The sequence below is a fragment of the Pan troglodytes genome, chromosome 13 (assembly GCF_028858775.2).
Source record: "Pan troglodytes isolate AG18354 chromosome 13, NHGRI_mPanTro3-v2.0_pri, whole genome shotgun sequence".
Taxonomy (NCBI): Eukaryota; Metazoa; Chordata; class Mammalia; order Primates; family Hominidae; genus Pan; species Pan troglodytes.
The window spans coordinates 60,688,965-60,713,907 of NC_072411.2; the positions used below are offsets into that span (position 1 = coordinate 60,688,965).

The window sequence follows — 24,943 nt, forward strand, 5'->3', positions numbered from 1 at the left end:
ATTTTAGGAGGCCTTTACTCTCAGGTTTGTACAAGGTAGGGTTGGCACATGCACAAACCAAACAGTGAGGACCTCTGTACGCTCCGCACCCCAGGCAGCTTGCTTGCCTCTGTGGCATTGCCACATCCTAGGCAGGATGCGGGCTAAAGAAGACATCAGGGACCCCCATAAACCTGAGCTTCATTCCCAGGATGTGCTGCTCACTGGCCATGCAACCTGGGGTATCCTATATAACCCCGTTCAGGCTCCATAATTCTATCTAGATTGGAAATGAAAGGAAACTCCTCATCTCTGAAGGGGAGCTGTTGATGCCTGCTGTCCTAACTGTGGGTTTGCTGTAAAGAGGAAATGAGAGAGCTCCATGCCAAGTCCCACAGCTGGTGACAGGTCAGGGGAGAAGGAGGGGAAATGGGACAAGATCTTATGTGGATTCATGTGAATCTATAGTAAACTTAAAATACACCTGCCATGAGAGAAGGAGAGAGAAACAAGGGCGATGATGTTTACCATAAAGAATTGCTGTAAGGATTAAACGTGATGACTTACAATGGAAGCCCTTCACACAGTGCCCGACAGAATTGCTATTTTGAATTGTTGCCCAGATTAACCTGCTCTTAACACACCATTCCTTTAAGCCAAATCATCCCCCTACGGAGAGGAAAGGAAGTTCCTCCTCACCCTGTTCATGGTCCAGCTCATGCCTGATTCTTGTAGATGTGCCATATCTCTCAGTTCCCACACTTCCTTTACAGAAATCCTTCAGGTCCCTAAAGAGAGATATTCTTTAAAGTTATTTTTCTTATGTCTGTATTGTTTGGATTTCTTATAAGAAGCATGTATAATTTGGGCATTTTTAATGCTAAAAAATAAATGGTTGACACGTATATCCTGTGGCCTGTCATATTTCACAACGCAAAGACACAGGTAGACAGGAGGCCTTGAGCTGGTACTGTGAAGTGCTAAGACCTTTGGCAAGAGGAATGTGTGTTCCAAGTCTTGGCTTCCTCTCAGTGCATTTCTGTGTTTTCTGTGAATAACCCTTTTTAACTTCCACTGGCCTTCTGCCTCTCCAGTGATGAGCTTTTTTTTTTTTTTTTTTTTTTAACCTGGCTGGAGCACTCTTGAACTGTTCCATCAATCTGTTTTTTTTGTTTCCCTATTCCCGTCTTCCTGTGAGATCTGCCTCACTCTTGGATTCAGTATTTGGCTCTAATTTACCCAGTACTTCAGTTCCTAGGAACCTTCCCCTTCTCTGACCTCTTCCCTCTTTTTTCACATTCATCATCAGCACTAGCAAAGGACTTTCTTTTCAGAGCCATTTTTCACAAAGAAGCAAAGTTTTATCACTTCATAAAAGTTACTACATACTCAACTGAGTGGGACCCACCCTGCTGTCTGGAGCTGCAAGTTCTGAGGGGACCGCCAGGCTCACTCATTCATAGGCAGAGCGAGCTGCCTCGGCCTAACCCCCAGGAGTGCAATTTAAAGTTATGCCTTAGCAAAATGACAAATTACATGTCATGGGCCTTTTGGTCATTCATGAGTATTCAAAATCACCAGAGCTAACTTATCATCTGCTCTGAAAACCACATTTATCTTGTGGCCTTACAGTGTCAGCACTGTTTTTCCACTCTTCATAGCAGTGTTTGTTGTGAGCAAGCCAGAGCCTTCCCTCCGACATGCTGTACATCACACAGCATGTAGCTGAGACCTGTCTTCTTCTGCTTACCACTGTAAATAAACAGGCCTTTATAAAAACCGATTGCACATCCACTCAATTATTAGCATAGGGGAGAACTAAGAAGATGTTTACTTGCACTTTAGTTCATTTCTTTTGTTTGTAGTGCACTTACAGTTTGTCAGTTGGTAATCGAAGTTGAAAAAGCTAGAGGTAATCTCTTTTTGGAGAGGAATAAGAAAAATTCAGTATCTGTAAAGAAATACCTCAATAACTGTGAAACTCCCCTTGCCTTGTCTTAGCAAGAATTTCATTATTATTGCATTATTCCTGGGAGATAACATACCTATAATTTTAATACCAGAACTTTTACTTGTGTCATCTTTTAAAGAAACTAACATGTTGCCACCGTTGTCAGATGAGTTGCTGTACACCTCAGCTCTATACACAAAAATGTGTAACTGTACCCAGTTCATACATTAAGATCCAGAAAGATCTAACGAAAAGTATTGTTTGGCAGCCTGACTTGGTCCAGATTCAAAGGTAAGTTTTAAAAAGCTCTAAGAGGAAATTGAGGTATTTGTGATGCATAGGAATTCCATTGAGAATAAAATTTACTATTATAATTCCTTCATTACTCAATGTTACTGAAAATACTTGAACGAAAGCAACTTGATTTGTCTACCCAATTTTATGCATTGATTTACATTTGCTTTCAGCAATTGACAGTAATGTTTTATAAATGAATCATTTCTGCAAGTGACGTTGCAATAAATGTTAGCTTTCCCCTTATAATGACATTTGTCCTTTTCTTCCTTGCCATGGGTTTTGATTTTTTCCCCTATTATTGTCTCTTTGAGGGTTTTATTTTTAAGAGATTGCATGCCACCAGAATCTGAACAACAATAACAAAAACCTAGTACCTTCTGGAAGTAGAATTTACTCTTTTGCCGTTGGCAGGCAAATACGCCATGCGAGACCTGGTCAACCGGCTCCCCGGCGGCAATGGCCCCAGTGTCTTGTCTGATGAGACCATGGCAGCCATCTGCTGTGCTCTGCACGAGGTCACCAGCAAAAACATGGAGAACGCAAAAGCCCTGGCCGACTCAGGAGGCATAGAGAAGCTGGTGAACATAACCAAAGGCAGGGGCGACAGGCAAGTCTGCGGCAAGGAGGTGCAAGTAGTGCTCTTATTCCTGAGATTGTCCTGTGATGAGGCCTTTGTTGAGGATACCTTTCCTATTGGAAAGGATTTATTTTTGCATTTCTTACATGCCGATAAGCTAAGCAGTCTCCAGCACTTACAACCTGCTATGCTGGGAGAAGTGTTTTCTGTTATGGGGCCTTTTTTTGGTTTTCACTTTATTGTAACACCCTCACTCCTACATTGGTATTTGTCTCTGTCTTAGTCTGTTTGTTCTGCTGTAACAAAATGTTGTGAACTGGGTGGCTTATAAACAACAGAAATTTATTTCTCACAGTTCTAGAGGCCGGGAAATCCAAGATCAGGGCACCAACAGATTTGGTGTCTGGTGAGGGCCCCAATTCTGGTTCATAGATGGTGCCTTTCAGCTGTCCTTGCATGGTAGAAGGAGGGAGAGGTCTCAGGCCTGTTTTTATAAGGGTGCTAATGCCATTCATGAGGGCTCTACCCTCATGATCTAATCACCTCTCAAAGGCTCCACCTCCTAATACCATCACCTTGGGGTTTGGAATTTCAACATATGAACTTTGGAAGGGACACAGACTTTCAGACCATAGCAGTCCCTAAAGCCACAACTGGTCATGCCAACTCCTGGAAGAATTGGAAATGCCAGGATGAGAAAAATCTAGGGGACACCATTTCCCTTGTGCCCTTGTCTCTCTGCTCCAGGCCTGAGTGCCTGTTCTGCAGGAACGTCTTCTTGAATCCCCAGTTCTGGAATTGAGTTTTCTGCCACATACCCAGAAAGTATTAAAATTACTGCTCTGCAGCAGGGCTGCTGTGTGGCCTCAGGATGTGCCCCAGGCTTGGATGGCGCATTTGCCTTTGCTTCTGCATGACACCTCACTGATTAAGCAGGAAGGAAGGACTAGAGAATCAGTGGTAAAAATTGAAGGCTGCTTGTCATGGAGCTGTAGCAGTGACTATAAGTTTGCCTTAGTATCAGATCAGAGAAATGGTAAGTAGGATGCCTGGTGCCATCTCAGAACAGCAGGACAGCAACCTCCCTGAGCCACAGTAGCATGGCAGCCCTCTCCCCCAAACCCCCTGCTTTGCTCTCTCCATAGCGCTGATTTCCCCTTGCTGTGGAAGTTATGTCTTCCTCTTATACCTGACTCTTCCATTGCAGAGATTTTTATTTTGGTTCACTGCTATATCCTTGGCATCTAGAATAAGCCTGGCCTGCTCATAACAGGTGTTTGGTGAATATTTATTAATTAGCCAAATGACAGTGCTGGAACTCACATTACATCTCATCTTTATACTTTTGAAGGAGTTTCTAAAATATAAGAATAATCTAAAACCATATTCTTATCTCCCAGAAACCACACCTATCAGCAGTAATGATATTTCCTTTCAGTCTTTTTTTTAAATGTATTTTTTTCTATTTAATTAGTAATAAATGGTTATAGGGGGTGGGGAGGGCTGGGAAGGGGAGTGAGTGGAACCATAATCACTTATGCTCTTAAAATGTCGCTGGACAGCCTGCACTTGTGAGCAGCAAAGGAAGAGGCTGAGATGCTGAGCCAGTGCCAGAATCTTTGCATATTAAGAAAATTGCTACCCAGTCTAATCTGTTTTTCAAAACCAGAGATTCGGAAAGTCCTGGACCAAATCAAATTGTCTCCTAGCTCCACACACTTAACTTCTTTCACAAGTACTTACTGCCTGCCTGCTGTGTGCCAGACGCTGTTCTCTATGCTGGGCTTGCAGCAGCAGACAGGTCGCATGACAGCCCCACCCGAGGTAGCTTACGTTCCATGGGCGAGGCAGACGCAGACAAGGTGCCAAACGAACAGAAACGCGTGGAGCGTGGTGGGTGGTGCTGAGGGGCAGGGCGCATAATAATGTCAGGGTGGGTGGTGGGCCATGCTGGGGAGAGGGATGCTAGTCAATGAAGGCCTTGCAGAGACAGTGCCTTTTGAGCACAGAGCTGGAGGAGGCAGGGAAGGAACAGTGCAGCTCCCTGGGGGAAGAGCATTTCGGTTAGAGGGGGACATCAAGGGAGAGAGCCCTGAGAAGCTAGAGGACCTCGTGTGCTTGAGGAACAGAGGGAAGCCGGTGGGGCTGGAGCAGAGCCAGTGAGGGGTATAGGAGGCCCACCCCAGCGTGGTGATCTGACAGCCTTAGCCAAGGCAGGGCACCGCATCCCCTCTGCACTTACCCGTGAAGCTACTGACTTAGAGCAGCGGCTCCCAAGGTGAAATACAGTGACTCAGGATGAGGACTGCAACTTGACCTTCGGATGTAACAATATGGAGGTCCTATATTTAAGAGAAGATGGGATGGTGGAAATTAGAGATGCAAGTACATAACTCTTTCAAGGAGTTTTGCTGCAAAGGAGAGCAAAGAATCTTCCTTGCTTTTCTCATGGGTCAGGTTTCTGCTCATGGAATTTGTGTCTGAAAATATGTAGTCTGTTTTTGTCAAGGCATATCCTGGGCACGGTCCTGCCTGGTCGAGTGTTTCAGTTGTCATCCTCCCAGGCAGCTGTGGAATCTGCCTTTTGAGCCTCATCCTGCTGCCTAGCACTTAAAGACAGATGGGTGAACAAAGCAGCAATGGCCGGGCCCAGCTGAGAACAGGGTGGCTATGTGGGGCAAGTGCCCTGCTCCCCCAAATCTGTCTTCCAGAGGCTGTCTTGGGTGCCTGAAATTTCATCTGTGTTTATTTCTTTGGGGTATTTAGCTATTGCCTGTTCCATAGTCCAATTTGGAAATAAAAAGGTCAGAAAGGCTTTGAGTGGGTTGGCTTTACCTGGCTCTGCTCACCTTAAACCCTCAGAATCATTAGCAACCCATGTTCTGTTGTTAGGGGCTGAGGAAGTAGCTCACCACTTGCTCCCCTCCCTTGTCCTCCTCCACTTCATGAGAGTTTAATTGGGAAGATAAGGAGTAGAAGAGAAAACCAGATTTTAGATCGGGTATATACATTTGAAGTCAAACTGTCAATGGAGTCTTAAGATTGAAGTGTTCAGTTGTCCTTAGGGCTAACTCTGCAAGCACTGGTCCATGAGTACCACCCAAATGTAGAGATCTGAGGGCCTTAGCTGAGGCAGGAAGTCCCCTCTTCAGTTACTGGTGAGGCCACTGACTTACAGCAGCAGCTCCCAAGGTGAATCCAGTGACTGGTGGTCGGCTATGCTTAAGCAGAGCACCAGCATTTGCAAAATGTCCTCAGAGAGGGGAAATAATATCTGTGACCATGTTTTCCAAATTCAACATTAGAACGCACATTAGTCTACTTAGAGGTATGAATGATAAGGCAATGGAGGTATTTAGATGAAGGCTTAATAAAGAAGGAGGGATAAAACATACTCACTTGGGAGGGTCTCCAGACACTCAGAATGTAGAGTCATGGTTGCATGAATCCCAAAGCCCCAGTGAGATCAGTGGCCCTCAGTAAAGATACGGAGGGAGGTTGGGATTGACACCTACAGAGATCCTCAGCTCAGGTTCGTCCCGGCCACAGCTGCTCCACAGAGCTCACTGCCTGATGGCCTCACTTCAGTTCTTGCCACCTCTTGCCAGTTCCAAACCTGATCGACTCCCAGGCACACCTGGTCCCTTTGTGGTGTGTCCTGCAGTAGCCTCCATCCCTGTGGCCCTGAGAGCGATGGCCTGTTGGCCACTGATTTTCATCCTGCACCCCTCTGAGTGGGGCTGAGGCTGTGTCACCCACATTCATTAATATCCTTGCTCTCTACCTAGATCATCTCTGAAAGTGGTGAAGGCAGCAGCCCAGGTCTTGAATACATTATGGCAATATCGGGACCTCCGGAGCATTTATAAAAAGGTAACCTACAAGAATAGCTCTGGCATAATTAGCATTCATCAGAGCACACACTCATAATCATTTATTGTAATGAAATGTCATTATTCATTTTGAGAGGTTTCTTTTTCTCTTAACTCTGCAGGATGGGTGGAATCAGAACCATTTTATTACACCTGTGTCGACATTGGAGCGAGACCGATTCAAATCACATCCTTCCTTGTCTACCACCAACCAACAGATGTCACCCATCATTCAGTCAGGTCAGTGGGAAAATGCCACTCCTTGGCGAGAACCTTTGTGTGACAGAACATTGTTCCCCAGCCAGAGAAGATCAAACATAAGCTGGTTAAGCCTGTCATCTCCAACACTACCCATGCAGCAGAGAACCTTCTGTAGGAATCACACACCATTATAAACCACAAGCCCACTTCCTTCCTTCCTTTTTAAAAGTGTATACAATTTTACATCAGCAACAGCGCCCCGGGCCCTGCCCTCAAGTCTGCCTCACTAAGTGTGAGAAGGGGCCCTGAAACCTGCAGTTGACAGACTGGACAGGGGATCGGGGTGCCTGAGAGTGGAGGGCCACACTTCGAGACGCACTGGGTTATGCCTGAAAGTGGCTGCCCTGTATGCCAGCTGGCCATGAGGTTGGAGTCTCCTCCAAAGTGAATTTTTTTAACTTTTCTTAGTGAAACCTTTTAGAAGCAGGGTCCGTAAAGAGGACCTTTAAGGTCTTCAGATCCGCAACCTGGGAGAGCTGCCTGCTTTCCAGTTAAACCTCCTTCCTCTGCAGACCCCCAGCATCTGCTGCTAATGGAAGCAGGCCTTACCGTATGGGTCTGTAGGAATTCCTTTTGATTTTTAAGTTGGGAATCCTGGCAACCATACTACCTACTTCTTTGTAATGTTTAACTTGATGGAAAGAATGTTTTGAGATTCAGACTAAATTTTTTTACATGTAAGGGCTGATTATTACTGCCAAGCCAATCAGTCCTATAAATCTAATTCTTTCTAAAATGAGAAAGGAAAAATAATAAGTATCTTATTTTTATTTGGCTTTAAGTCACCCATTTGGACTTTTAAATATTATCTGTTTTATTCAGCACTGCTACTGCTGGCAGTCTTATTTCTCATGTGGACAAATGTGGCCAAAAAGACGAATATACATGGCCAGTGGTTCTTGCCACATAATTGGATGTCCCCACTTGAACTAGAATTTTTTTTAATTGTCTGTGCTTGTTGTGCATGGTATATATCTTAGTTTTTAAATTATGGGTTGCTTTCTTGAAAGAAACCTACGTGTCTGGTTTTTAACATCCTTGCTAAGCTCCCAGGTATAGCCTGAAACTGCTTTCTTTTAGAAAAATGCTCAGAACCTTTCAGGGTCTTGGGAATAGAGGTGCCAGGGAAATTAAGATGTGTGGCTCTATAACAAAAGGCACATAGACAAGCAAAGGATAATTTTAGATTAGTACGAGCTTGTCCAATCTGCGGCCCATGGGTTTTATGCGTCCCAGGATGGCTTTGCGGCCCAACACAAATTTGTAAATTTTCTTAAAACATTATGAGATTTTTTTGGTGATTTTTTTTTTTTTAGTTCCTCAGTTATTGTTAATGTTAGTGTATTTTATGTGTGGCCCAAGATAATTATTACTCTTCAATGTGGCCCAAGGAAGCCAAAAGATTGCACACCCCTGGATCATTAGCACATAGTTACTGAATAGTGACCTTGTTTTCAGGACCCCTTAAATATACCTGCTGGACAGTGTTGGCTAGCCCCATTCAAATTCCTAGGTGCCTTTTGGGATTCTAGTCAGTGGTAGGGAATACTCCACTTCTGCTTCTCCAGTTATTCTAAGGGCTGATAATGCATCCCTTCACACTAGTGTGGGATCTGCTTCCGGGCATGTCTGATGCCTTGCTGATGTCATTGGAGGCAGGCGGGTATGCTTTCTGTCCTACTACCTTCTGGAAAGTAAGCAAGGTGAGCAGCACATAGACATTGTCCATACGTGCTTACATGTTTAACACTGAGCAATCCTATGTCAGTGAGGTGACTTTTTAGGAAAACTATTTCATTGTCAGTCTTCCTCTGAAAGCATCAATTTATGCAAAACCACTGGTGTCAAGGTTTGGGGGGCTGTTGCTTTCGAGTGTATCAAGTGAGTAAGTGGCCACTCTTATTTGAAATTAACTTTAGGGGAAGCAAGATGATTTTTTTAATAAGAAAAAGAAAAAATGTGAAATGTTTCTCTCTTCCTTCTGTGCCACAGTGTCCAAAAAGAGTCCTAAGGATAGATACGGTGTTATTAGATGTTGGCTGAAGCTGGGGTAAAACAGTCCTCTGGGCCTTTCTGAGGTCAGGGCTTAGCACCATGTGCGCTTCCTAATGAGCCAGGCTTACTGGGTTTAAATTGTTTCCTTGATCACCATAAAAAGAATTATAAATTTTACAGAATGGGTGCTTTTATTCAAACATGTTTAGAGATGTGGATATTTTGGAAATAATTAGAAATCAAAACATGCCATAAAACTTCTGTTGGCTGAAGAGCTATACATAAAGGATAATAGGTGGATATTTTGCAAGCAACTGAACTGGGATCATAAAATAACAAGTATAACTCTTGCATGGCTAGTAAGTTATTATCACTCAGTTTAAAACGCCTAGTCAAGACATTGAGACAGACTAGTGGGGAAAGCTGCATGATCTCTACACTGTGCCTCTTTAGCCGGGCAGCTTGCCCTCCAGCTTGAGAGTGAGCCCCGGTGTTGACTTTGCTGATTTGTGCAGTGGCAGGCCTGCATGCAGGTAGCACTTGCAGTACTTGGGTCTAGCTGCTCTTCCACTCCCAGCACCTCTGAGATATTTTCAGCACCAGCTGTGTGTCATTTCTAGTTACTGACCTTTGTGTTTCTGGAGAGGATTTTCCACAGATACTGATGCTGATTTCTCTTTCTTCCCCTCTTTCTCTCCTCCTTTGCCTCTCCCTTCAGTCGGCAGCACCTCTTCCTCACCAGCACTGTTAGGAATCAGAGACCCTCGCTCTGAATACGATAGGACCCAGCCACCTATGCAGTATTACAATAGCCAAGGGGATGCCACACATAAAGGCCTGTACCCTGGTAAGACGCCAGTTGGGTGTGTGATACAGTCTCTTGAAAAGCCGCATTTCCAGGCGCTTGGCCAGTGGCCTGGGAAGTAGCCTGTGCTTGTATTGAGACAGTCCCCCAGCAGCAAACCATGTTCCAGTCATTCCCTTTCCTACTTTGGGGATTGTTGCCTTTTCTGCTTGTTTAAAGTAAAACAAGCATGTACTTGTTTGTATGTATGTATGTATGTAGTTGTACGGTGGGCACAAATAAAAAGAGGGCTGTATCCAAATAAATCATTTCTGGCTGCTCACTGGCACAGTCCCTTTGCTCCGTCCCCTCCTGGCTCGAGCAGTCTCTGTGTTTTCCACATGCGTCAGAACCGTCAGCCCGGTGTCACTTTGCAGGGGCCACATCTTCTAGACTGGCTCATCTCTTAAATTCAAACCAGAGAATGGAGATCAATTTCATTTACATTTTCATGGAGAAGAGTTTGAATAAATAGCAAAAGGTATTATGTGATTCTTCTCAAAGTGATTATTTTTTAAGAATAACAAAAATAATGTTACATAGTGTTAATATTTTTATATCCTATTCAGAAAGCTGTGCATACAATTTATTTAAAGGATACCAGCCCAAAGGGTTACTAAGATTTCATACTGTTCCCATTCTCAACCGTCTGGCGATTATAACTACTTTAGATGTTCCAAATAAGTCAGTGTGAGCTACCCCACAAAAAGTACTCTTTTCTCAAACCTGTCTATTAAAAATAAATAAAAGCTGGTGGCAGCTTTACTCCTGCTGGGGGGGCAGTCTCCATTGTACTGTTGTCTTTGAAATTGTGATTTCACAGGACTATTTACTAATCGACTGTTGTTACTATGGCAATTAATAGCTCAGAAAATTGCAGATGCTACATTTCAACACCAAGCTCTGTGCAAAAGGAAATGCACATACCAGCTGAAGTGCATGGTTGCTTCTGATTTGCAGCAGCCTGCTTTATCTTACAGATCGCCTCTTTAGCATGCATGCCCTTCTGTATCTTCTTCGCTTGCTTCAATAAACTAATTTGCCTCAAGTACGTTTCATTTTCCTCATTAAAAAAATAAAAATCTTTGCTAGCCTTAACAATAATGGAAGGGTAACATCATCAGGAGTCTACTATGGACTTTTGAAGACAGTTATCTCATTATTACCAAGTTCCTTTTGTATTAAAACATACTTAAATATGCCAGGTACAAGACTGTGCCTCCATTGTGGCTCCTTCCTTGACCTGAGATTTTGAATCCCAGTTGTTTGTTTGGAAGGCATGGGGCTTGTTCGAATATTGTGTTTCGCTTCTCCTCTCTGACCCACTGCTGTAGCTCAGAGCCCTGGAAAAGGAGTGTTCCTCAGCTCAGGATCCCGTGCTGCTGTCCAAAGCCAGCTGGAGAAACCCTCCCACATATGAGCAGAGCTTGAGCAGGAACCTTTGCGCATGGGCTCTGCACTGGCATTGCTTTTTGGGGAAACACACGCGGCCTGTTTTTGCCATAGTTTTGCTATTAGCCCCCACCAGCCCTGAGGTAAGCAGCAGCCAGGCCAGATCCAGGGACCCTGAGCTGCTACCTCTCCCAGCCCGCATTGGCACTGGGGAAGACAGGCCCTGTCGGGGACAGTGCTAGCCCTAGTGCAGGGGAGACCACCCAGCCTAATGGACCAGAGTAATAAGCACTAGTTTTAATTTCATAAAATATTTTCTTACAGGCTCCAGCAAACCTTCACCAATTTACATCAGTTCCTATTCCTCACCAGCAAGAGAACAAAATAGACGGCTACAGGTGAATTTGCAATATCATTTTTACAGAAGGCTGATTAGCAGTTAACACAGTAAGGGGTCCACGTCGATTGACTTCCCAGAGCTGGGCCAACACGGCAGGGTCCTAGATGCTTTCCCTGGGGATCTTCACTCCTTGGAAACTCACGTGTGGTTTAAGCAAAGCATTTCCATGGTAGCCTCACGTTCTTGAGTATCCACATCGGTACTGCTGAGACCACCGTGCCACTGATGGGGACAGCCAAGAAGTCTTTAGTTCATGTCTTTTGCCCAGCAGTGTCCTTTTCCCACTCTTTCTGTTAAGCTCTAAAATCTCTTCCAGCCTCTGGGTGAGGGAAGGTTGGTAAGCACACTTCATGCCCTCATCACATTGTTCTCTTTTGTGTATACCTCGTTCTCCATCTCGCCCCTCCCTGTCCAAGCTCCACAATTTAAAAACACTGAGTCCATCACCAGGTCTGTTTGTCTCAGTGGTCAAGGTGGACTCAGCCCCTGCCGGGATGGACCTCACTGTGGGAGAGTGGGACTGGCGGTTATAACACACCCAGGCTTTGCTTTCATGAAGGGCCTGCAGTCAGTCTCAGGTGCTTCCCAGTGCCATGGCGAACTTGGACCATCTATCTGGTCTCTCCTCTTCCCTTTCAATGACACAGAGCAGCTGGAGTTTCCTAAAACAAGACTGTATCCTGTCCTTCAGATAAGGATGTGTTCTAAGACCTCTCCTCGTCATCTTTTCTCTGTAGGTGGAAGAAAAAGAACTTTCCAAGTTATTCATAATTTATACTACAGTTTTTTAGTCAGGAAAAATAGACCAGAATCATAACTCTGGCTTGAAAGGAGAATTTAGCTCTGAAATCCTTATAATGTTAGAATGCATTGAGTTCCAGGACATGACATTGGTTTCTATATGGTAAATTTGTTAACATCTTACTAAGTAGGGGGATTTGGGCATAATCAAGAACATAGACATAATAACCATCACAATTTGAAGAAATTAGTGTGAGGTCAAAGCTAAGACTGAACAAAAGGAAATGGAGAGCAGTGAGCCCTGTGTGGGTGCCCACGTGTGCCTGGCCTTGCCCACTTACAGATGGACTTAGCCCTGGCTTGGGGAAGCCTTTTCCTCTAGAACCATATTTGCTCACGTGTGTCTCCTAATTTTACTATTCTGCCTTGAGATTGCTTATTCCTTTAATATTACAACTTAGAGCAGAGTTTCCAAAGTGTGACTGTTGTTCACCTAGCCACATACATCTTTTAAAATGTAGGGGTGGACTCCATCTTCATATCTGAAGTAAATGTTCTAAAAGATGGTTTGGTAATTATACAATTATCCAAGGCCCAGAAACCCAATCCTTGACTAAATTAGTGATGTGCTAATAATTCCCCTGTGTCAAACCAAATATCAAGACCATCCTCTCATTCGGCATGCCCAGGTAACAGGTGCCTCCACAGCTGAGCACACAGCAGGGCCTCCAGTAAGGAGGGGAGGTTTCTGGGGCCACCTGCCCTGAGATCTCAGGCTTTCTTGAGGCACCTGCTTCTCTAGAGGTCTTAGGACAGGAAACTCAGCAGCCTGCCTGAGAATGCAGCTTAAAATCCTTAAGAGCCCAATAGTAAACGCATAGTGTGCACCAGAAACAGCTTTTAACCTTAAACTGCAAATATTGAATATTGCTTTAAAAATATGAAGCAGGAAGCCCACATTAATTTTCCTAACACGTCTTTTTAAAAAATTGCTTTTATTTATTTGCCTTTTCATTTTGTCAACAGCATCAACAGCTGTATTATAGTCAAGATGACTCCAACAGAAAGAACTTTGATGCATACAGATTGTATTTGCAGTCTCCTCATAGCTATGAAGATCCTTATTTTGATGACCGAGTTCACTTTCCAGCTTCTACTGATTACTCAACACAGTACGGACTGAAATCGACCACAAATTATGTAGACTTTTATTCCACTAAACGACCTTCTTATAGAGCAGAACAGTACCCAGGGTCCCCAGACTCATGGGTGTAGCATCAAGATGCCCAATAGAGGAACTCTTTCTTTCTAACCTTGTTTGGATTGAGGTGAAAAGTCCATCTTGCTGATTTGATGATTGAAATGTGAAAGTGAAGTGGAAGGAATGAGTGAAGTGTGTTTTTTTTTTTCTTTTTTGAGGAATTATCAGGGAAGTGAGGAAACGTTTGGGAGAGGACTTTCTAAGCTCTATTTAGGTGTTAGATCTAATTACTTACAGATTCTGTAGTCTGGTGAAGGTGTGGGTGACGTGATGAGAGGTTTGAGAAATGGGTGAAATGAAATGGGGGATGTGTAGGTCAAATCAAATTAAAGATGATTTTTTTAATGTGAATAAAGTTATGTTCTGATAGTTTGTACAGAAAAAATAAAATGGATGCCCATGTTTTATTGCTATTACTAAATGTCAAGATTGTATGCTATTATGTCTTGTAAATTTCTTTTGTTGGTGTAAATATGGAAATGCCACATTGGTTAAGTGCCATCATTTGTAATGCAGTGTGTCACTTGAAAAGAGATTTGAAGAAACTGACAACTTCAAAAACAAATGAGAAGCCCAAGGAACTGTGAGCAATTAAAAGCAAACCGCGACACCCTTTGTCTCCACCACGCATAGTGTACTTTGGAAGCACAACGTCCAGGCTGGTACCGCAGCGCCATGCCCATTCCTTGCCTCGTTCATAGGACACTTCACTGCCATTTTCTATTCACATAAAAGAAAAATAAATGTGGAAATTTCATCCTTGGAAATGTGTTCTCTATTCTTTTTAAATTTTCTGTATGTACATGGAAAAGCAGATTTAATAAACACAAATCTAACTGCATGTTGGAAACAGCTTAAATATATCCAACTATTTTGGACTTTTCCTAGTTTTATATATACTTTGTGAGATGGACCACACCAAAGAATTAAGCTATGAACTTTCCTTCTCTGACAATCTAGGTATTTTTATTTCTTGGAATCTATTTCAAATCTAGTACCCTTCACAGTTTTATCATGTTTTTCTCAGACCCATATGTACATATCATCACTCTTCACCTAAGACAAGTTATATATGGCAGCCTGGCCATAACTAAATTGATATAACTAAATTGATACCTTTTTTAGGCATCATTTTTAAGAACTCAGTAACTTCATAAGAACAGTGGTTGGGCATTTATTTGGTTGGCACCAATATAATAAAACAAATTCTAAATTATGATCTTGTTGAGTAATTCCTGGATTAGGAATGGGGTAGGGGAAAGAAGCCCCACAGTAGGGTAGGCAGAGGTCCCCATAGCACCACACAGCATTACTTGGGAGCTTTTCTCCATCTGTGGAGGCAATGAGGGACACCAGGCCCAAAGTCTGAGGCCTTCTCAGGTCTTGCAGTTTCCACCCTTCAGTCCTAGCTCCTGGATCTTTGTTGGTGTAAATATGGAAATGCCACATTGGTTAAGTGCCATCGTGGAAAACTAGGAACTAGTTTACCTGTAGCTGTACTAGGAAAACTAGGAACTAACGCCAATGGCAAGTCAAACCCAGAAGTGTTGTCTTAGCTCAATATACCCTGCAAGTGTAATACAAATCACAGATTAAAACATTTGTACTTATATTTGTGAGTATATGGAAAGACACCCAAGAGAAAGCTGCGTTTTCTTGCCGAATGGACAGCAGCCCAAGATGAGCATCCAAAGTGAAATGGAAATACCAGTGCGAGCATGAAGGTTCCTAAGATCTGCAAGCCGGGAGCCCTGCTGGGGTGCCTTCCGAAGAACACCCGAGCCAGCTTGCGGAGTCGACTGCCCAGCTACTGAGCCCTGGCTGCCTCGTACCTGGCGGAGCTCAGCAGACAGCCCTTGTTAGATGGCAGAGGTCGCCAGATGTTCCTGAGGAACTGGCATCAGGACTTCTGGGACGTAACCACTTCAGTTTCCAATCACTGACTTCCCTGAACCTGGTATCTTCAGATCTGGGTTGAAGCTGAAGGCTCAGTTGGGGAATCAGGAAAACAAGGGAATCGGAGCCAGCCCAAGCCAACTGACAATAACTTTCTTTTAGTGGCTGCATTAGTTTGGGGTAATGCTGTAACAGGCAGCATTTCAAAAACGGATCCAAATTTGGGTTGAAAATAACTCACCTGGGTCTCCAATCAGACCTAACAGAGCCAGAAAGAGGCCTGTACACGGGGACTGGGCAGAAGATCTAATGCCGTTTAAGACTCCTCCCTTGAGACCAGAGAAAAGAAACTGCAGACACAGCCTGAATGATACAAAAGTGCCTCATTGATGAAAAAACAAAGCCTACTATTCCTTCAAGGTGTGGGAATAAACAAGCTCTGCTAAAACAAAGTTGACTTTTTATTGCTGTCCTTACATCACTAAGTAGCATATAGAATTCAGCCCACTTCCACCCTGTTCCAGAGGGTCAGGGCTGAACTGAGCCAATGTCAGTGAGCTAAACAAGGGTTTCCTTACCCTGATTGCACATTAAGAGTCACCTGGACCCCACCCTGACCACTCAAAACCACACAGGTGGTGTCCAGACATCAATATTCCTGAAAAGCTCCCTGGGTGATTGCAGCATACAGTCAAGTGAGAGCCACTTGGTACTACTCCCCATTCTCCCTCCATCCCTTGCTGCCGCACGACCTGAAAATTTAGCAGCTGGGGTTTAGGGTGCGGAGTTTGCCTAGAAGAGAGGGATAGATTTGGAGTGTTATCATTGAGATCTTAAACTTGGAAAGTCAGATGTGAGGTTTTTCTTTTTGCCAGAGTATGTCTTTTGCCTGCGCACACTTGTTTAAGGTTATGTCCTTTGAAGTCCATGAGTATCAGAAGTGATGACCACACAGTCCCGTAACTGTTCCAATCATTAATCCCTGGCCAGTGTTCTGTTGTCCACCTGATGCTGATTCTTGCACTGAAACACCAACAGGTCACTTTATTGACTGCTGACTATGTGCTCAGAGTACCATATACATTATCATCTAACCCTCACAGCACATGTGTGAGATCTGTACTAACAGCCCATTTAACATATCCTGAAGCAAACTTGGAAGACTAACTTGCTGAAGATCATACAGCCAGTAAGGGGCCATTAGCATTACACTCAACTACATTGCCAGTGGTTTTCATATTTAATAATTCAAGTTTCAGCTGAACTTCTACAAAGTTTTTCATCATTGCTTCAAATTTGCCAAAGGACTTTCTATTACTACTCTAAAAGGAGAAAACCATCACTTGCCATAAACTTTGGGCAAGTGATGGTTTTCTCATATACTTTTTTAGTAACCATAAAAATGAACAACTAACTATTAAAAAATATCAAATTGCTTTTAATTAGCTGGGCATGGTGGCATGCACTTGTAATCCCAGCTACTCAGGAGGCTGAGGCAGGAGGATCACTTAAGCACAAGAAGTCAAGGCTGCAGTGAGCTATGATTGCACCACTGCACTTCAGCCTGGGTGACAGAGGGAGACCCCATCTCAAAAAAAAAAAAAAAAAAAAAAAGCCTACGTACCACCAAAATTTATCTTGTCTACCACCACTGGTGTTACATGAACCTCATTTTGGGAAACTTGAGTTCTGATTATTCTGATGTGTGTGATGATTTAGGTTTGGCTGATAACTCCCCCTAAAAGAATGCTGTGAGCTATGCCTATTAATATAAGCCACTAAAAATCTGTCACTAGGCAACCCTCCCATTTGGGGGCCTCAGCAGTACATTTGATGGAACACTTATCCAAACCTATTGGATGGTGGTTTTATTTCCATGATCAAACTGGCTTGCAAGGAAAAGACATTTGAAAACTTGGCCATTGCTATTCACTTATTAGATTTTTAAAATACCATTGTTTTTAACAGCGTTATTCATAATTGCCAAAAACTAGAAACAACCCAAATCTCCAACGGAAGAATGGATAAACAAAAGTTATATCCAAGAATAGATAAAATTATGGTATATTCATGTAATAGAATACTAATCTACAATAAAAAGAATGAGCCACAGTACAGAGACATGGATGAATCTCAAAAATATGCTGCTCAAACGCAGGAGAAAGTTGCAGAAAAGAGAACATAAAGCATGACTGATTCAAGAAGAGGAAAAATTATGGTGGTAGAAGTCAGAATCATGGTTGCCCGTGGGGCTAGGTATTGACTAGAGAGCTAAGCGATGGAAATGTTCTATATCTAGGTTGGGGTGGCAGTTACACAGGGGTATACCTTGATCAAAACTCATCAAAATAGGCTGGGCCTGGTGGCTGACACCTGTAATCCCAGCACTTTGGGAGGCCGGATGGGTGGATCACCTGAGGTCCGGAGTTTGAGACCAGCCTGGCCAACATGGCGAAACCCCATCTCTACTAAAAATACAAAAATTAGCTGGGTGTAGTGGCAGATGCCTGTAATCCCAGCTACTTGGGAGGCTGAGGCAGGAGAATTGCTTGAACCTGGGAGGCACAGGTTGCAGTGAGCCGAGATCTCACCATTACTCTCTAGCCTGGGCAACAAGAGCAAAACTCTCTCAAAAAAAAAAAAAAAAAAAAATCAAAATGTACACATAAGATCTTCATTTCATTGTATATACAATTTGCCTCAATAAAAAAAACTTTCTTCAAAAATCAGTAAGGAAATACACGACATTGTCTGAGACTTAGTTTTATGAACTAGAATCAAAATTTTGATTATTAGTCTCCCATGAGTTAAGAAAAATAAAACAATTTCTTTTTTTTTTTTTTTTTTTTTTCCCATTGAGATGGAGTCTCACTCTGTTGCCCAGGCTGGAGTGCAGTGGCGCAATCTGGGCTTACTGCAGCCTCCAACCTCCCAGGTTCAAGTGATTCTCCTGCCTCAGCATCCCGAGTAGCTGGAATTACTGGTACCTGCCACCACGTCTGGCTAATTTTTGTATTTTTAGTAGTGACGGGGTTTCGCCATGTTGGCCAGGCTGGTCTCTAACTCCCAACCTCAGGTGATCCGCCTGCCTCGGCCTCCCAAAGTGCTGGGATTACAGGTGTAAGCCACTATGCCTGGCCTAGAAAACATAGTTTCTTACACAAAAGGTTTGAGCACAAAATGCCTTTGTAGTTCTATACACAGCCTACCAAGTTATGTTTAAACAGAATTCTGGAAAATATACACTTGGAAAGCACTACAGGGGGTGTCCTTTATGGATGAGCTATGATTGTACAGATTCAGGTGTGTGCTGACAAGAAGGTAAGTTAAGAAGCAGCACTCAGGCACCTGTCTCAACATGTTGCTGAGAATGAGAAGTGTGTCACCCCTTTTACCTAACGATCCAAAGAGTTGTGTAAATAAGCACCTCACCCATCTCAGTACTTCCCAAGCCACAGGACGGAGTGTGGGAGCGAAGCCCCTTCATCAAAGCACCAGAAAGATGTCAGCAGAAAAACAAACAGGTCAGTGAAATCAGAGGCAGAGCAGCTAATGGGTTTTTTTTAATGTTACAAATGCAGGGCAGACTTTGAATTCAAAGGAGAACTTTGTGGCAGGTAAAAGGCATCTTTGCTGTGGAGGAACCAAACAGTCTTTAATTAGTGTGCAACTGGGAAGGGAGTTAGCGGGCAGCAAAGATACAAATGATGTTTGGAATTCCATGGGGCAGCTTCCACCGCTGATACACAGCTGCCCTTTGCTGGCCTGTGCCAAGAACTGGACTGGGCCTCAGAGACCATGTGCAGCACGGGCTGCCACCCACACAGAGGATCGCTTCTCAGCTGGGACTCATCAGTTCCGCCACCCTTTAATCAGTCTTGTCTTTGGTCTCCAGCCTTATTCATCCTCGTGATAGCAGTTTGCTGTGCCCCCGCGTAATGGCTTGACTTAACTCTCTGTCCTTATGAATACCCTTATTCAGGACAATCCTTAAAGGCTGCAGACACAAAAAGGAAATTATTAGCAAGCAGATTATGACTTAGATTGTGTCTGTTTTAGTGCCTTTCCCTGTTTTCATGTCAGCAGCTTCGCTGGAAGCAGCTGGCATGTCCCCAAAGTGGCTGTTTGTGCCTATCGCTATTCCCTAATTCTAACGAAATCGCTAAAAAGCATTTTGTGCTGTCATAATCGTTTGCATGAGCCATAACTAGCTCTTTCATTATTAAAGCCCCATCCAATGCTTGGGGTAATTTTGATAAAGACTTAATGATATGATGAGCTATTTCACCCTCCATTCACATCCAGTGATTCCAGAGCTGACCAATGCATTGTCTTAGAAAATAAAACACAACTTATGCTGGGTCAAAGGTTTAATTCTGCGATCAGTGGGAACATATCCAATTCTTCCTTCAGAAATCCCTTATAACTATTAACTCACTCCCCAGAAGCCCCCTGAAATGTGCCTTTATTTGCTGGCAATGAAATGTAATGTGTTTGGCTTCCAAGGCCTTGAGGAGCTGCCGCCCACTGAGTAATAATCTAATAAAATGACTTCAGGGAGGATGAAACCCCTCTGAGGTCTTTATTTCGGATCTCCAGAGTCAGTGGTTGTGCCAGCACAACCCAGGGCAGCTCTCTCCTTTCCAGGGGTGAGAATGAGCATAGTGAGGTGTGCCCAGTTTCCTGGGGACCAGAGGAAAGGATTCAATCCTCATGGCTTCCAGGTTAGAAATGACAATCACAGGAGGGGTCCTGGCCATCGTAGAAATGGTTGTGTTGTGCTATGAGGGATGCATTTTGAGCCTTCACAAAAACAAAAACCAGGAGGTTCTGTCACTGAATGATGACCTCTGCACTTTTATTTCTTCGGTTCCTATGAAAGTATGCTCCAAGCTGGAGACCTGTGTTGTATTATTCCCATGGCTCCTAGACATGAAAGATAAGTAAGGCTGGATGAAATATGTGTCCACCAAAATCACTGTGATTATGGCTGGCCACAGTGACCAGCAGTCTCCTTCTTGTCTCTTACTGTGGTCAAAAGATAATGGTGTGTTTATTCAGCTTGCAAATGGCGAGGTTCTCGTTTTTCATTTTCCTCTCATCTCTGCGTAACCTTTTAATCACTTCTTTGAAAATTAACACTGCTTTGGAAAAGGCTATCAGAGGAGAGGTGGAGTGGTATTGAAATCAGGTCTGTCAATATATAACATCTTAATTGGAGAAAAGCTGATGCTAAACTACCTGAAGCTACAAATATTGTCCTCTGAGGCCACATCAGTGAGTGTGGTGATGATATATCATCACTGAGAAACTGCATTTGGCTGGCAGTAAAAAAAAAAAAATTCCAAAATTGAGGCTTCAACAAGACAAGTTTTAAGAGGTTTTATTTGTAGTTTTTTCCTCTACCACATAAAGAGATGACCACAGAAAGTCTAATGTCTGTCTTCCTAGTATGGGGTTCCACAAATGCCCTCATGGCATAAAGTAAGCTTTATCCTACTCTTTGGGTAGGACCCTCATCCTCATGGCTTCCTGGCTAGCTGCTGGAGCTCCAACCATCACATCCTCATTCCTCAACAAAGAGAAAGGAGTTGGGAAAGTGGAGCTTGTCGATTGAGTCAAAACCCCTAAAAAAGCTTTCCTTAAATCCCTGCCCATACATCTCATTGGCCATTCCTGTCTATAAGAGACACTTGGAAAAGGAATCTTTACCAGGTCCTATTGCCACCTCTACTCATGTAGGTTCTGTTAGTAAGGAAAAGGAGGGGGTGGATAGGAGGAAGTCACTCTCAGTCTCTGCCCAAGATGATAGATGACCTCTGCACTTTTATTTCTTCGGTTCCTATGAATGTATGCTCCAAGCTGGAGACCTGTGTTGTATTATTCCCATGCTTGGGCAGAAGCCATAGTACCCAGGGCTCCTAGGCATGAAAGATAAGTAAGGCTGGATGAAACTTCTCAAGCTCAAGTTGTCCTAGAGGTAGGAGTCCTCAGCAGTCAGGCTCCATGTCATAGTGTAAAAGTTAACCACGGAAAGCCAGTAACCATCAGCAATCTATGGTCAGAAGCCCCACCCTCCTGGTAGCTTCCAATCTCCATGGGGTAGAGCCATGGGGAGTCCACAGAAGTGCAAGAGTCAAGGGGAGGGACGCCAGGTGCCTCTCCCCACTGCACCAAGAGCAGCCCACTGTGCGCTGCTTTCTATATTCCATGTCCACCTGAGATCATTTTAGCAAAGGTTATATAGCTAAAAACAAAAATAATGATAAACCATGTATGGCCAACACCTGACCTTAAAAAGCAGCTCCCTAGAGATGGCTCTGTGTGCTCCTGACTGGCAAGCCATGTAGGCTGAGGCAGCAGCTGCCTCCCTCAGCCACCCAGATGAGAGTTGCTGCGACTCACAGTATGTCTGTGGCAATCTTCCTTCAATGTTCTGGGCACTGTGGGGTAATCTGGGGCTGACACGTCTGTCATTGCCCCCAAGAATTTGTAACATTCCTGAGTCCATTGGAGCAGTTAGCAGCTACCAAGTCTGGGTTGAGCTGTCAAGGAAAGCCCGATAGAACAAGAGGGACTCAAGCTAAACTTTGGGTTAACTTTAAACAAAGGAAATACATGAGAATGGTGGGATGCAGACTACAGAGAAAACCAGGGAACGTTGAGTACAGGAAGAAAGTCAAGAGGAAGAGACAAAAAAACAAAACCAAACCAAAACAAACAAACAAAAATACAAGTTTCTCTCAGTGGTTTGGGGTGAAGATGAAAGAAATCTCAGCCTTTTGATGACTCCTAAAAACAATAATCTTTTGGTGAGTATTTGCTAGGATGTAAGCTATCAAGGACAGTACTGTATGCTTTAACCACATTATCCCATTTAATCTTCATAACAACCCTAAAACAATGTACAAGAGAAAACTGTCCTCAGAACTATAAAGTGGCCCAAGGTCACATCAATTGGGGATTGCCAGATGAATCTGTTGGATTTCAGAGACCCCATTAGCTGTTCCTGCCTCCCTAAGGAAGCAGAACAGCCGTCCCCTCCAGCCTTGATGTTTATGCTAACGTCAACCCTTGTGACAAACCCTCTCCCAGCCAGGAATCCCCCTCCAGCTTCCTACCAGCTTCCCAGCCAAATTAGGCTCAAATAATACAAATCCATTTTAACGTTGCCTTAGCAAAGATTACTAGGAAAATATCATGTTGGCGCAAATCAAAGTTGATGCCTTCGAAAAGAAAACTATCAAATGGCCTGTTCACAAAATACGCTCCGAGTCCAGACCTGTGACTAAACACTTCATGGAATCAAAAGAACCCAGAAGAGAGGCCCTCCCCTGCACAGTCCAATCCCACTGCCCCTCCACACCCCTCCAACCTCGCTTAGCCTCAAGGAGCAACTCTGCTGGGCAGGAGCAGGGGCAGGAGGCCAGGCAGTTCAGCTGGGAAAGGGCTGTTGCCTCAAAGGGAGGGAAGGGCCCTCCCACCAAAGACCATCTCCAATAAGGACTCACTCATAGCCCTGCAAGTCTATAAAAAGGGAAGCACAGACATTCTGGAAGATGTGGAATGAAACCTTATATCTTTATCTTCACTCTTCACTCTTCATTCTTCTTCAAGGGCAAAGGAGGGATCATCTGATGAGACTAGGAGAAACAAAGTAGCTCAGGGAGCCCAGCTGCCCAGCAAAGGGCCGGAGCATCCGGCCTCCCTCGCAGGGCAGACTATCCTGGCTGGTGCTGCACTACACGGAGGCCTCAAGTTTTGGCTGGGTGAGTTCAGTTAACCCAAGTATCTATAGAAGACTGATTTTTGTTCTGGTTCAAGCTATAGTTCCCAAATCCACCTCAGGAGTGAGAAAGCTGATAGTGTTCTAATCCACATGACCCCTGGGTGTATTCCTCCGCAGTTCTGGTCTCAGCCCTAAGGTATGTCTGGGCCTTCAGAAACCCCAGCACATCCAAACTTCTGGACCAAACTGAATCTCAATATGTGAAACAGGACTCTTTCACGGGAGTAGATAAGAAGGGGCTGTCACCAGTGCCTCAGGGCTAACACACACTGAGGGCAGAAGTCCCACCAGGTTAGCCTGGGCCAGCACCCATCACCCCAAGGGACAAAGCTTCAAGCAAGTTCTTTGGAGAACATGGCTGAACCTGAGGTTGAAGTTGGTTTTCCCACTTCTCCCCTCCCTTCCCCAGATGGAACTTCGGACAGCCAAATCCAGTGAGGTGTGAGCTAACCTCCCCACCCAGTCATGTGCTTACACATGGGAACAAAACCCAAGAGGGTGGCCAGCCTTCAGCCCAGTGCCCAGGGATGAAACATGGCCCAAGAAATAACACCACCACCATCAGCTGTCCATGCTTCCACCTCAAGCACTGAGCAAGATCCTCTGGCAAATGACCTCACTGGGAGGTAAAGAGGAAAGCGCTATTGTCAACTCCATTCTTCAGGTGAGGAAACCCAGTAAAGGGAGGTTAGAAAGCCCACCCCAAGTGACAGTGCAGTGTCAGGCTGTCACCTATCAGATCAGCAATGGCCCTCTGCTGGGGAGCACAGGGAAAGAGGGACAGGAGCTCCTCTTGGCAGCCTTGTCTCTTGGGAGAGTAAGCATGGATGCCCTATTCTTTTGTTTGTTTTTTTCTTATACTTTAAGTTCTGGGATTCATGTGCAGAACATGCAGGTTTGTTACATAGGTATACACGTGCCATAGTTGTTTGCTGCACCCATCAACCTGTCATCTACATTAGGTATTTCTCCTAATGCTATCCCTCCCCTAGCCCCCCACCCCCCGACAGGCCCTGGTGTGTGATGTGTTCTCATTCATTGTTCAACTCCCACTTATAAGTGAGAACATGCGATGTTTGGTTTTCTGTTCTTGTGTTAGTTTGCTGAGAATGATGGTTTATGGACTAGCTCTCATTCCATTCCAACTCCCTGCACCGTGACTGGGTGGGTAAGGCAGGTGAGACCTGCCCTGGGCTTCCCATCTCTTACAGCATCATTGTCCCATCTCCGCGCTGCTCTTCCCCTCCCATCCCCAGTATCCCACATTCTCACGAGATCTAGAAAGCTTCTATTCTATTTCTGCTCTCTACCCAGGCCAGCCCTGGGCTCCAGAATCACTTCTCTCTCCCCTCTGCTACATTGTTCACCATCAGGTTGGGCTGAATGCTTCCTGGCCCACTCCACCCCCCACCAGACCCACCCGGGCACCCCCAGAGTACAGGGCACAGCCAGCCCTCCCTGTTCTTGCACTGGAGCAAGCAGTTGGGCTTGTAGTCATTGAGCAGCTCTCAGGTCTTTGGAGCAGTTCATCCTTTTGCTGAGTAAAGCATTTTCCCAAAGTGCGTTCCTTGGAACATTAGCTCTGCAAGTCATCCCTAAAAAAGTTTATGATCAAATAAGTCTGGAAAATACAGCGTAGTGTATTTCTCTGGGAGATTCACAATACTTCTAATGTTCATATTGAAGGC

At 44.3% G+C, this 24,943-nt stretch overlaps 1 protein-coding gene across 27 annotated transcripts in view; it reads left to right on the forward strand.

Annotated features, from left to right (window-relative positions):
• The window catches only part of PKP4 (plakophilin 4), a 226,927-nt gene extending 212,590 nt beyond the window's left edge, over positions 1–14,337 (forward strand). For 21 of the 27 annotated variants that reach the window (XM_063791218.1, XM_063791220.1, XM_063791223.1 and 18 more), the window contains 6 exons: positions 2,639–2,834; positions 6,593–6,677; positions 6,799–6,916; positions 9,651–9,779; positions 11,493–11,566; positions 13,336–14,337. In XM_063791218.1, coding sequence (XP_063647288.1) covers positions 2,639–2,834; positions 6,593–6,677; positions 6,799–6,916; positions 9,651–9,779; positions 11,493–11,566; positions 13,336–13,584 — 851 coding nt within the window. In that variant the 3' untranslated portion in view covers positions 13,585–14,337. The remainder of the gene's footprint in view (positions 1–2,638; positions 2,835–6,592; positions 6,678–6,798; positions 6,917–9,650; positions 9,780–11,492; positions 11,567–13,335) is intronic. The other 6 variants (XM_063791228.1, XM_063791229.1, XM_054679045.2 and 3 more) reach the window with 2 other exon arrangements.
• Positions 14,338–24,943: the final 10,606 nt, after the last annotated feature.